This window comes from Notamacropus eugenii, chromosome 4 (genome assembly GCF_028372415.1).
Source record: "Notamacropus eugenii isolate mMacEug1 chromosome 4, mMacEug1.pri_v2, whole genome shotgun sequence".
Lineage (NCBI taxonomy): Eukaryota > Metazoa > Chordata > Mammalia > Diprotodontia > Macropodidae > Notamacropus > Notamacropus eugenii.
Window position 1 is genome coordinate 413,715,343 of NC_092875.1, and position 14,703 is coordinate 413,730,045.

A 14,703-nucleotide genomic window follows, 5' to 3' on the forward strand; every position below is an offset into this window, starting at 1 on the left:
TAAAACCAAAAGAAAGGAAATTATCATCAAATGCCAATGAAAGAATATTGCACTGATTCACTTTGGAAAGGCAAATAAAGAAGATAATTGGTTTCATTCTTTACCCTGAGCCAACAAGAAACAACTTTTTTTAACACAAATTTTCTTCTTTCTTATGAATATAACAACTCCTATACCCATTTTTCTATATGAAATCATTATGAGAATAAGCCACAGAAGCACTGAGGGCATCTTTGATTAATATTTGAGAAGGCAACAGATAGGTTTTTATAAACAGTATTCTACTAGATATTCTCTCACTCATTAATTTTCAAGACACTGATCTTTTCTTCCCATCTGATAGGTTCTTCTCAGTTTTCTTTGTTGAACAGTGACCAATTCTTCAGCCCCTTGGCATGTGTACCCCAGGCCTCTGTCATAGGCCCTCTTTTCTTCACACTTCTTAGAGATCTCATTGTCTTCCAAGGGTTCAATTGTCAACTCTACCTAGATTATTTTAAATATCTACACATTCAGCTTTTTCTCCTGTGCTATAACACCAACTGCCTGCTAGACATGTCTACCTGAATGTTTCACAGGCATCTAAAATGAAACATGTCCTAAACAAGAAGTCGTCTTTCCTTCCATACCAAGAAATGGAGTAACATTCTTTCCAACTATGATCCTGTGATAATGGGAGCCTAAATTAGGATGCTGGAAATGGAAAGAAGGGATGAATATGAAAGATAGATAAGAAATTGATATAAATTGGTGGATGATTTAATATTGCTGCTGGACAGGAAGGAACAAAAGAAGGCTAATATTTCAAGATGAAGTATTGAAAAAAATCATTGTACACCAAAGAGCAGCAGGACACTGCTCATTCAGGAGAAGTTCATGAATTTAGCTTTAAATCCATTGCGTTTATGTCACTGGGATAATGAGTAGGTGAAAATATCCAAAGGTTCAAAGAAATGAAAGATTGTAGCTTGTAGAAGTTAGGCTAGATATAAAGATTTGGGCAACCTTGGCATACCTGTGTTGATTCAAGTTGCTGAATCACAGAATCTCAGTTGAAAAGGAAGTCAAAAGCCACTTAATTTCACTTGCCACTGAATTAGAATCTTCTCTATAATGTCCCCAATCAGTTATCATCAATTTGCTTAAATATGTCTAGTGAGAGCAACCCACTACCTCTCAAACCAATTCATTCCACTTTGGGATAATGCTAATTATTAGGATATCTGCCTTTACATCAAGACTAAATCATCTCAACATCTTTCTCTTGCTCTGCCCACTGGGGCAAAGTAGAACAAGTCTAATTCCTTTCCCATGTGACAGTGCTTCACATATTAGAATCATGTTTTTCCTACATACTTTTTTGTACAGAGATTTCTTCAACTTTTCCACACCTGTCCTAGTTTCTGGCTTCTTCTCCAGACTGTTCTCCTTCATCTGGAAAGGTTCCAATTTCTATTTTCTGAGATGTTTATGAGTCAACATTTATGACTATCTGTCTGTCTGTCTGTCTATCTATCTATCTATCTATCTATCTATCTATCTATCTATCTATCTATCTATCTATCTATCTATCTTCCATTATCTTACAAATGTGGTCTGTACAGGTTTGAGCATACTGTCATCACATGTGAAAGGACATTTGATATCAGTAGTAAACTTTAAATTAAGTAGCATGAGCATGTTTTAAATAATAGCAGAGATGGTTCAGATGATTTTTTTAAAAAAGACATCCTTAAAGTTTCACTTAGGGCCCTGAATTTTTTTTTTGAGCTCTGAACTGTTTTTGGGTGTTAATCTAAAGGTGAAATCTGTATTTGAGTTCTCTAGCTTGACTTAAAGCTATATATGTGATACCTTTTTTTTTTGAAAGAGTGCAAAGTAGAACACTAGATCTAATGATGTGCACAGCTGAGAAGAGTACTTTGAAAAGCTTAGTCAAAGACTGTGTTTCTCCCAAAGAACTAGACCCATTGTATGAGTCCTCACTGTATGTGGGAAGTGAAGCATTTAAACATAACAAAATGGATCAGAGAACCTTTCAAGATTGAGGGTCAGTTACCTACTGTGGAGGCCTTGAAGGGTGGCCTGTTGTTTAACTGAAGTAGTAGGAACTAAGTTTCACTATTTGTAGTAATGGACTGGATAGTTTCCTCATGTTATTCAGTACTTGTACCCTTGAAAAATGTCTGAATCAGATGTTTCTAAATTGAATAATCCCATTTCGAATGTCCATTGTATAATGGAATGAAGAATTAATCATTTTTTAAAACTTAAAAAAAAAAACCTTTTATCATTTAAAAATCACTAGCAAGATGTTTCTTTTGCATGTGTGTATATCAGATTTTTCTTAAGGGAGATGCACATATATTCTCAGAATGTTAATGATATTAACTGTTTTCTTTAAAGATAGATCAATACCATAATACACTCTGTAATCTTTTCATTTTGAATACACCCTCCAAAGATGCTTATCACAACCTATATAAATCCTCTCAACCTTTTCCAGACCCTCCTATATTTTTTTCCATGGAGGTACACCTGGTTTTTGGTTCAACTAGAGAACTAAATTATTTCAGAGTACCTTGGGTACCAAGTACCAAAGCACTTGGACAGTTTGAAAATGATGAAGTCCCTGGGTATCCTTTAATTGGCTGCTTTCAGGAAAACCCATCACTAAGTGGATGTCAGAGACTCTATCTCTGGCTCTTTTATTTCCCCTGGACTCATGTGTCAAGTAACTCTCTGTGTGGAATGAGAGTAGGGACCACCCTTCTCTCTCATTTCTCCTTCTCTCTCATTTCTGTGGAGAAGATAGTAAACTGATTAGAATATAATAGCTAACATATATCCTCATGATGCAGACCTGACATTGAGTTTTGTTTGCTTCTGCCCTAGTTCTTTCCTGAATAGAGGTGACCAAACGTTATCCTTGAGATGTACCTGTCCAGGAGTAAAGGAGACCTTATGAATATAAGACATTTAGAGAGAATTGACCTCCAAAACCTTGCTCCATGTAGTTTGAATTGGTAAGGGCTTCAGTGACCAGCTTGTCTAAGCTGATTGTGAGTAAGAGTTGATTCTAGTGAGAGGGAAATCAATACCTCCTGAGTCAGTCTATCCCAAGGAAGCTTTACTTTAATTTTTCAGAAGTACAGAACTACACTTCTTTTTTTTGTTTTTGTTTTTTTAAGTTCTACACATACATTCCTATTAAATACGCTTTCACCATAGTCATGTTGCATAGAAGAATTAAAATGAACAAGAGAAATCATAAAACAAACCAAAATGTAATATGAAAGAAAATGACCTGCTACATTCTGTGATTGAATTCCATAGTTCTTTCTCTGGATGTGGAGGGCATTTTGCCTTAAAAGACCACTGGGAATTTTTAAGTCCTTGCATTGCAATGAAGTTCTAATTCTACCTGAAAAAATCCTTGCACATTGTGGTTGTTGCTGTGTACAAAGTTTCCCTGGTTCTGCTCCTTTCACTCAGCATCAGATCATACAAGTCTTTCCAACCTCTTTGAAGTCTTCCTGTTCATCATTTTTTATAGCACAATAGTAGTCCATTATGTTCATGTACCACAATTTATTCAGTTATCCCCCAATTGATGGGCAAACCCTTGATTTCCAGTTTTTGGCCACCACAAAGAGAGCTGCTATAAATATTTTTGTACATATGGGACCCTTTCCTATTTTTAATGATCTCTTGGGGATACAGCCCTAGAAGTGGTATTGCTGGGTCAAAGGGCATGCACATTTTTGTAGCCCTTTGGGCATAGTTCCAAATTGCTTTTCAGAATGGTTGGATCAACTCACAGCTCCACCAACAATGAATTAGTGTTCCAACTCTCTCACACCTTCTCCAACATTTATCATCTTCTTGTTTGTCATGCTAGCCAATCTGATAGGTGTGATGTGGTACCTCAGAGCTGTTTTGATTTGCATCTCTCTAATCAATAGGGATTTAGAGCATTTTTTCACATGACTATAGACATGTTTAATTTCTTCCTCTGCAAACTGCCTGTTCATATCCCTCAGGATTATACTTCCATAGTATGTGCTATGCTATAGCTGTATGCTATTATTCTGATTATAAAATAAAATTAATGAAATTTGTTATTCCTACCTAGTAGAGTAGAAGTGGTAAATTATTTTTAAATCTGATGTTGTTTGTAATTGTTCTTGAAAAGTGAAAAAGTCAGTGTGGAAAACCAATTAGTAGCCACATAACTGGTTTGGATAAGTTATCTTTTTCTTTTCTAATCTAAATTGCTTGTTGTTTACTGTGATTGGATAGCATTTAAAAGGCATTGCACGTATGCTTCACACTATTTATATTTCCCGCCCATCATCTCATCTCAGTAAATTTGTTTGTTTTTCCTCATGGAAAGCAAAGTGGAGAGAAGAATCATTTATCCAGCCAATTCTAACAAAAGAACCTTGGAAAGTCACAGGAATTTAGGATCGTCAGAATCTCAGAGGTCATGGAGTATAAATACCTCATTTTATAGATTAAGATAGTGAAGCACAGACAGAGTAAATGCCTGTCATAAGGTGATATATGTAGTAAATATCTGAAGCAGAATTTGAATTCAGGTCTTACACTGTGTCTAGAATGAGATTCTGCTGACCATTTTGGACCTCACTTCCATCATCTGTAAAATCATGGCATTGGACTATATGGCACTTTAAGTCCATTTTAATTCTCAATCTATGAACCTGTTCTATGCCTTAGTTTCCTCATTTGCAAATGAGCAGAAAGAACTTAATGATCTATAAGGTTTTTTCACCTTTGAATCTGTGATCCTTTGAAAAACCAAAGCCTAAACTCTTTTAATAATCTACCTAATTTTCTACTTAATTTGACATGTAGGGAGACAGTGCCTTGGGAATTGGAATCAGAAAAAAAAATACCCAAAGAAATATAAAGTTGAGAGGTTTTTTCCCCCAGAAGATTGGAAAAGATCAGAATTGCCAGTTCAATGAAATAAGTATGTTTTAAAGTGATTATTCATCCTATATAAATATACTTTTGAACTTATTTGTCCACTGAATAAGTGTAGTAATTGGTCTTAGTGCAATAAAATAAATTTATTAACAGTGTATACTGGTTTCATTCATACTCATCAAACCTTTTGACACCCTTTCCCTTTCCCTTGCCAAAAGGCACTCTTCTTTCTTTTAAACCTCCATCTAGAGTGTGATATTTCATTTCCATCTATTCATTAGCTTAGATGATACTTACATTGATTCTTTCCCCTGGGTGTTATCTGATGAATTTGGGGCTTATGTTTGGACAGCGACCAAGAACACTTTTCACTGAAATTGCCAACACCTGCATGCTTAACATCAGACATTTATATTTCCTGTGTGGAGGAACTCATAGGTTTTAACTGGAAGATTTCGAATGCATTCATTATGCCACACATTCACCTTTTAGATAGGCTTTTCTTATCTTGGATTCTTATCATGACTGGAGGGCTGTAAACTTTCTTAATGTACTGTTAATAATGTTAGCTGGGGTCTTAAGGTAATACCCTACTGCTCCATTCATTGTTCATGACTGGGTAGTTTGTTTTATGTTTAATGTTTCTGTTTAATGGAAATTTATTTTATTTATGCAATATAATTCTCCAGGATAAATTCACTCATCTACAGAATATGGAGACCTCTACATCTAAAATCTTTCTTTTTGGTTTACAGCACACAAATATATTTTTTATTCTTTTTTTATATTTTAATAAATAGCACTTTAACAACTATGGACCTTTCATTTAGTAAATAGATTATTGACATTTGTGCAATGCACTTTAATAGAGCTTATTTAAAGAAAAATTACAGTAGTCACTTATTGCTAATTAAACTATAAATATAAAATGAAAAAAATCTCCCCTTGGCATAAAGTTCCTTATATATAGGGAATCAACAATTTTTCCACCAGTGAAAAATTTATTTAAAAGAAAAATGTCATTTGAAAGGAGAAAAATTGGTTGGGTAGAAGGTGTCCTGATGGTGTATCAATGTGGTAGGTTTTTATAAAGTAGATTAAAAAGGAATTATAGACATGGTAATTGTAAGGGTCTACATTTTAAGGTAGCAGAATAAAGGAAAAATTGATACTTTCCTTTCTGATGAAAGTTAGAATTTTTATTGGATGAAATCCAGAAGTAGAACATTCTGGAAATCCCTGATACATTTCAACAAGTTGATTAAATGTAACTCTTTGTTAATTTAACCTGTACAATTTAATGTAAAAGGGGCTTCCTATACTATAGGTGCTACTTAGTGGTGCTTGATAACAATAATTAGCTTAAGTAAAATATTTCAAAGCAAATTCTGAAGGTAGTTCACTTTGTCCGAAAGCCTCATGTAAATAACTTTTAAGGGTAGACCATTGAGGGTCTTCCATGTTTTTCTTGTCTTTTCTCAGTCTTCTACCATACTAGTGAGCCCTTTCTCATTCAAAACAAAGTCAAGTGCAAGTCATGTCATCACTTCTCTGATGGCATGGTCTTCTTCAGCAACAAAGGACGACAAACACAAACTGTACTAGTAAGGAGTGAGCTGCAGCCAACTCTAAGAGACTTCATGAATTTTCAGTGTGATTATTTGTATCTCAGAAATTATAAATCACTATAAATCATGGTTTAATTTATTGTTTTCTTGGTTGTCTAGTCTAGAGTCTAGACTTAGTAAAGCATAAACAGGGCATGAAGAGAGTATGCCTCTATATGTGGACAATATGTATACACACAGATCTATAGATCTCTCTCTAAGTCTCTCTGCATATATATGTGTATGTATACATACATACACACACATATATGGATACACACATACACATATACATTTCTGTTCAATCAAAGGAATTCAGGTGGCAAATACCCTATAATAGCAATGTATCAGTTACATTATATTAGTGAATTACTTGATAGATGCTCCTTCTAGAATCTGTTTTCTGTCCTTTTAAGCTAAAATGTAAGTTTAAATGACTGCTGATATTCAAATTTAGTGGCTACAGGCAAATAATAAGTGAAAAGAGATGATACTGAGGTGGATAAAGAAATATCTTCTAAAATCTTTTTTTTTTAATATTTTAGGTTTTACTGGGATTTAATAATGCTTATAATGATGGTTGGAAATCTTGTCATCATACCAGTTGGCATCACATTCTTTACAGAGCAAACAACGACTCCATGGATTATTTTCAATGTGGCATCAGACACTGTTTTCCTGTTGGACTTGATAATGAATTTTAGGACTGGGACTGTCAATGAAGACAGTTCTGAAATCATCCTGGACCCTAAAGTTATCAAGATGAATTATTTAAAAAGTTGGTTTGTTGTTGACTTCATCTCATCGATACCAGTGGATTATATCTTTCTCATAGTAGAGAAAGGAATGGACTCAGAAGTTTACAAGACAGCCAGAGCTCTTCGAATTGTGAGGTTTACAAAAATTCTCAGTCTTTTACGTTTACTACGACTTTCAAGATTAATTAGATATATACATCAATGGGAAGAGGTAAGATACTTTAATATTTATTTCAAATTTTTTATACGATGAAATAGCAAAATATACCTTTTAAATTAACTGTTGAGAAATGTGTTTCTGAATGTCATGAACTTCAATTAAAAAAGATGAGTGTTTCTGGAGCATATGTGGTGTGATATATGTATATGTATATATATATATATATACATATATGATGTCTTCATTAGAATGCAATGAAAGAGTGAATTTTAATTGGCTCATAGGTGAAATTGGAAAATACTATTAAAAGTATGGGAAGAATGTATGTTTATTTCCTCTCTGGAAGGTTTTCTAAACATCTTAATTAATGGATTTCTATTAAAATAGGCAAGATGAATAAATTATGATTTACATCTGTAAAGTCTTAGCTCTGCAAGACATATTTTAGCTTCTCTCTTACTACTACTGTTCTGATCTGGGCTTATTTGTTCTGAGGAATGGAATGGTAGAAAGTCGATCTTCTATAAAAAAATAGTAGGCCACCTGAGACTTTAAGGGCATCTATAAAGCTGAACACAAACAGTTATTCCTTTAAATATTTTTCACATAGTAATTGTAAAAGCCTTGCTTTTCAAAATAGTTTGTAGATTATTTTCCCTTCTTTTTTTAGCTTTTACATGCTGTGTTTATGTATCATTTTAATCTAACAGTAAAGAAAATTATACATTCAGGAGAGAAATTGTTATATGTAAATCCCAGTCCTAGGGCACAGTGAATCTATGGACTAGGGTCCTACATTTTTCAGGATGATGGCCTGCTGATGTCAAGCAGCTGGTTAGCAACTACAGATGGGAGAGGTATTTTCCTAGCAAAAATGAACTTCTTTTGGTGCATATGTAATCAACCCATAAGTTTGCCCACCTCACACAATCACCAGTTCAAGTAAGGTGTCACTATATTTAATATTTTAATTGTGTGGTGCTCCCTAAGTGAGTTATCTTCTTTTCTGATTTGCCCTAGGAGAACCCTGTCCCTTTTTCCTAGGGATTTCTTCTATGTGTACTCTATATGGAAATCACTACAGCTGTCTCTAGTCAACTAAATCTTAAAGCTCAAAATTCCTTCCTACCTTGGTGATGGCCTTGAAACACGCATGTTCCACCCTAAATGGCCTCTTTCACACCGGTCAATGTTCATTTCCCACAATTCTGCCCACAGAATATTTTTTTTCCTTCTTTTGCTTCTTGTCCTACCTTTAGACCATATGTATGCATGTGTTGGAATATCTAGGTAGTGCAGTGGCAAGAAGGCTGGACCTAGAGTCAGGAAGATCTGAGTTCAAGTGACTCTGGGCATGTCACTTTGTTTGCCTTAGTTTCCTCATCTGAATGTGATCTGGAGAAGGAAATGGCAAACCACTTCAGTATCTTTTTCAAGAAAACCCCAAATGGAGTCACACAACTTGAATGACTAAACAACAAATCCTTACATTAGAGCATTTGTATGGGGAGAGTCCCTAATAGAAATAACAAAAACCAGGTTTAAGTAATGAAAGGGACCTGAAATTCGTCTTAACCATCAGAATGGATGGTTCAAAAGCTTCCTTAACTAATTAGCATTTTCCTAGACCAGCTATTGAATGTTGCTCCTCACCCTACCAGAAAGTAGTGGCTTTCTCTCCAGAACCTTCATCCCTTCAAAACTACCAAAACACCCTCCAAAGGATTTCATGGATAACTTCTACCACTGCTTTCATCACAGTACCTCTCCTCCCTTCAATCCTCTGAAACTTTTTTTTTTTTTTTTTGTGGAAGGGTTGGAAAGAGGGAGGAAGAGACACAGACAGAAAGAGGGAAAAAAGGATTGAGACAGACATATAGATGGAAACAAATATACAGAAACAGGCAGACCGAGATAGAAACAGACACACATGCACACAGACATTGAGAAGAGGGGAAGTAGAGAATAAAGTAGGTAGGTGTGTGCAGTATTCTCCTAATGAAAGATTCTGAATCTATAGTTTTAAACAGTAATTTTGTTGGCTAGAGAAGCTTTTTTTTTTAGCACATTCATGGTGCAGTGTACTTACTTTTTGGTTTAGGCTTTCACAAGTCAATAAATTGAACTTTTTGAGCAGTTACTTTCTGCGGTGTTCTGTAGCAGAGTATTTTGTGTGTGTTTCTCAATGACATTTTGATTCACAGGATTTGGTAAATGACATGCCTTAATAAAATGCTGCATAATGCAGTGCTATAAAGGCCTAAATTGGATCATTTTTTAAATATAGGTATACAGCATGTTTAAAATGAAATGTAATGAATTTAAGAAAATAAAACTAAAGGCTTCAGTTGTGTACCACAGTGAAGGAGAATCAGGCAATGTTTGGGTTTGAACCTAGTCTCTGATATCAACTATGTGTCCTTAGTCATGTCTTTTAACCTCACTAAACTTCATTTTCCGGTGTATAAGATGGGGACTATTATCTTGACAGTGCCTACTTGGTAGGCTGTTGAAAGGATGGAGGGAAATAATGGATGAAAAGTGCCATTATTATCATTATCTAATTTTTCCCCTGTAGAAGGAAGATGTTTTGCTTTATCAAGATTTTTTCTTTAAATACAAATCCAAGGTAAATAACAGGCAAGAAGAAACATCTCAACCATTACTACACTGTATGAACCCATGACAGAAATAAGAAGCATTTGGTGTTTGTGACATTCTCAAAATGGCCTTAAACATATGGTATGTTTTTAGGATTGGGGACATCCTTTCCCCCCACAAAGTTGGATGACCCTTGATGGAAAACAGGATCACATGACAGAGTGTGGAATTTTGAACTAGAGAGACTTTGGGTACAAATACTTTCTTTGACAATAAGAATCTTTGTGACAATTCACAAATTCTAATTTCTCTGAGTCTTAGTTTTTAATGGAGCTAATAATAATTCTATCACTAGACTGTTGTGGAACCTAGTAAGTTAATATCTAAAAAACTCTTTGTAAAACTTAAGACACTATTAAAGTGAATAAAAGCTATTTTTGAAGCTGGTGGGAGGAGGTAACAAGAGAGTATAACTCAGTTGTAGTCTAAACATAATTCTGAAATTTTATTATTTATGTAGAGATAAATTAGCAACAGTCTTTTCCCCCAGAGGCAAAATAGTTTGCCCTCTTTTCCTTGTTTCTGTCTAGAATCTGATGAGGGGCTAACAAGAAGGAAGATAAAAAGAAAGTAGATGATAGAAATCAGGGGATCAGGGATCATGAATAGTGCCAAAGCACCAAAATGGGGCCTTAATTTAGCAAAAAAAAGGTGTATTATTCCTTATATGCTTACAAGCTGATTGATACGTAAAGATTCTAGCCTTGATTTTTTATAATCTACATAAAAGAACATATCGACAAATACTGATATGCTAGGGGTATCATTTTCAAAATGAATTCAGAAATAAAGAAATGGTGAACATCTTAGAATATGTTATCCCTCCTTTTGGAAATTGTGGATGTTTATATGTCTATCTCTTTGGCTTATGAATTGTGTGATGCTCTTGCTCAAATTAACTGTTAACCTCTAATTATTGCATTATGCAGAACATCAGAACCATTGGCTGGGCAATTATTAAATTACATTCTGATTTCTTGACATTTCTCTTTCTAAAGCAGGTATAACCATGACATGCTCTGTTCCCATTCCTATCACCTGTAGGATCAAATATAAAACCTTCCATTAAGTGCTCAAAGTCCTTCATTACCTGGGTTACTCCTACCCTTCCTGTTCTTCTTACACTGTATTCTCCACTATATGCCCTGTGATATAGTGACTTGAACCAGTGGACCATCTTGTTGTTTCTTGCACAAGACATTCAATCTCTGTATTTTCATTAAATTTAATTTTCATTAAAATTAATCCCCCATACCTGGAATTTTCTCTGTCGTCATCTACACTTCCTAGATTCTCTGGCTCCTGTCAATACTCAGATAAAATTCTCTTGTACAAGAAGCTTTTCTTACTATATTCCACCCCTCCTCCTTTCTGGGAAGTGTCTTCCCTCTACTCATTATCTCCAATTTATCCTGTGTTCATCTTTTTCATACATAGTGACTTGTACATTATTTCCCCCATTGGACTATGAACTCCTTGAAAGTAAAGACTATCTATTTATCTACCTACCTACTTATTATTTTGCCTTTGTATCACCATCACTTAATATAGTACTTGGCACATAGTAGGCACTTAACAAATGATTGTTGATTTTACAAAATAGCCATGCTTATGATACCCTTGCTTAGACTAGTTAAATCACTAAATCACTAATTAAGGAAGACTTTTAATTATCATTACCAAGTCAGGACAGATTTCAAGGTTAAGAATTCTGGAGTACTTGCTTTTGTTGTCTCTCTATACTCTGGGGAAAAAAAGAAAAAAGACTCTCATGAGGTATCTAATATTATTTGGTCGCCTGAGTTCAAATTAAATGAAGATTTAATGATGATAAATATAAATTGAAAAATGTATTCTCTCTTCCCTTCCCACCTAAATATAACCATAGGGCAGCTAGGTGATGCAGTGGATAGAGCACCAGTGCAGGAGTCAGGAGGAACTGAGTTCAAATCTCACCTCAGACACTTGACACTCACTAGCTGTGTGACCTTAGGCAAGTCACTTAACCCCAATTGCCTCATCCTGGGTCATCTCCAGTCATCCTGATGAATATCTGGTCCCTGGATTCAGATGACTCTGGAGGAAAAGTGAGGCTGGTGACCTGCACAGCCCTCCCTCACTCAAAACACAGTCAAGTGCAAGTCATGTCATTATTTCTCTAATGGTGTGGTCTTATTTGGCAATGAAGGACGAACACACACACACACACAAACGCAAATATTTTGGATACTGGTAGATGTGATTAGACTGCTCATCTTCATTTAATTAGCTGAATAATTACCAAATGTTCCTTTTACTTTGTATTTCCTAAAGGCGTCCTAAATATACTTACACAGTTATGTATGTTGGGGGCAGATAACCAATGTAAACTGTCAGCTGGCAAAAGGAACATATGAAGAAGATAATTAAAAGGCCAAAGAACTATTATTTATCCCTTCAATAAAAGTTGATTTGACAACACCCTAGTGGTGTACAAATAGAAAAATATATAAAAAAAGAAACAAAAAAAATGAGAATCTCCTTCATAGGATCATTTGGTAGCTAGCCTCTAGAAGTGGCAATCTGAGCTTCACTAACTAGAGGTCATCATTTTATCTTAAATTGAGCTAGAGTTACATCCCTAATGTCATATATAAGTCACTTTTATGAAAATGTCAGAGGTTTCGTTTTCCCATTAAAACAATAACAAGGAATAGTCAGTTTCTGTGAGGTCAAGCAACTATTATTTTTATGGATAATCAAAAAGGTTGTAACATCTCTATTGTAGCTTAGAATGAAAATAAATCTTCATCCTTTAGTGTTCTCTTCTCTGATAATATCTTAATGTGCATTATTCTGTGATAAATCTCTATTTAGGGAAAAGAAAGTTTTGTGCCCAAAGTGTATAAAGAGAGAGACATAATAAAACTCTCTTGCCAACAACTGGAATACTATTCTTTAACTTTGAACATGGGGAAAATAGGAGAGAGAAAGTGGAGAACTTTCAGTGCTTGGGATAGGGTGTTGTTAGTATCTTTCCGATTCAAGTTGGAGAGATGAAGTCAATGACCTTAGTTCTAGAATCATACGCAAATATCTGGTACTTCTTCCAGGGATGCAGATATCATCCAGGCTTGTCCTTCTTGGGCAATTATAATCTATATTCTCTTTTTATTTCAAAATAAGAGGTATATTTACCAGATTGGTGATGCTCTTTGCATTCTCTTAACATTATAATGATACCAACGGAACACACAGATTATGTTACTCTTACCATGAGACCAAAGTTCTTTTTCAATCATAAAGTTATTTGATGACATTGTAGATTATTTTTAAGCTACAGAAGATCTGTAAATCATCTTGTACAAGTTTCTATTTTATAGATTAGGATCTCCTAGTCTCATCATTACTACCTATTAGGAATGTGGCTTTGGGAAAGTCACTTAATGTCTCAGGCATTAATTTCTTCATCTTTAAAATGAATATTTTGGACAATTACTTTGGTAATTCTTAGCTCCAGTCATGTTTGCTGGCCACCAACTCCACCCATGCTCATTCTCCTTTCTCATCTCTGCCTATAGACTTCCCTAGCTTCCTTTAAATCTGAACTAAAATGTCATCTTTTATAGGAAGCCTTTCCCAACTCCTCTTAATTCTAGTTTCCCTCTCTCTGTTAATTATTTCTTATTTGTCCTGTCTATGGCTTATTTGTGTATGTGTTCACATGCTGTGTCCCCCCATTATATAGTGAGATCTTTGAGGGCAAGAACTGTCTTCTGCTTCTTTTTAGATCCCTAGTACATAGTACAGTTTCTGGCACATAGTTGACAGTTAATAAATATTTGTTGGTTGATTGATATCCCTTCCAGTTCTAGAATTCCATGTCGAGGGAGCTAGGTGATGCAGTGGATAGAGCACCAGTGCAGGAGTCAGGAGGACCAGAGTTCAAATCTCACCTCAGACACTTGACACTCACTAGCTGTGTGACCTTGGGCAAGTCATTTAACCTCAATTGCCTTATACTGGGTCATCTCCAGTTATCCTGATGAATATCTGGTCACTGGATTCAGATGGCTCTGGAGAAGAAGTGAGGCTGGCGACCTGCACAGCCCTCCCTTACTCCAAAATCAAAGTCAAGTGCAAGTCATGTCATTATTTCCCTTATGGCATGGCCTTCTTTGGCAACGAAAGACAAACACACACACAGAATTGCATGTTGATGTGTGTGGATATGTTTGTGTGTGCATGCATTTATGCTTTCTGAGATTCATAAGAAAGATAATTTCCTCTTGAGTTTGACTTCTATTTCCTAGAATCTACTGATTCCTAGTTGCCTTTTGAGACATGATGCATGATTACTAGCCTAAGCACTTGTAATTGCAGGTGTCCATTCTTTCCCCCCTGGAATATTATCTGTTGTCATCAAAATAATCCAGTCAACATAGTCTGCATAAAGTAGTAAATCCCAGTGATTAAACTGAATGATTTTAAAAATATATATTTAAATGCATGATCTCTGATGAAACTGATCATAGGTTAGTATATGAAGAGTTCTGTTTAATTGCACTTTCCCCCTAGAATTGTT

General features: G+C 35.1%; 1 protein-coding gene across 1 annotated transcript in view; it reads left to right on the forward strand.

Annotated features, from left to right (window-relative positions):
* Positions 1 to 14,703, forward strand: part of HCN1 (hyperpolarization activated cyclic nucleotide gated potassium channel 1) — a 624,487-nt gene that overhangs the window by 60,109 nt on the left and 549,675 nt on the right. The window contains exon 2 of the mRNA XM_072605676.1: positions 7,106 to 7,529. Within this exon, the coding sequence (XP_072461777.1) occupies positions 7,106 to 7,529 (424 nt within the window). The remainder of the gene's footprint in view (positions 1 to 7,105; positions 7,530 to 14,703) is intronic.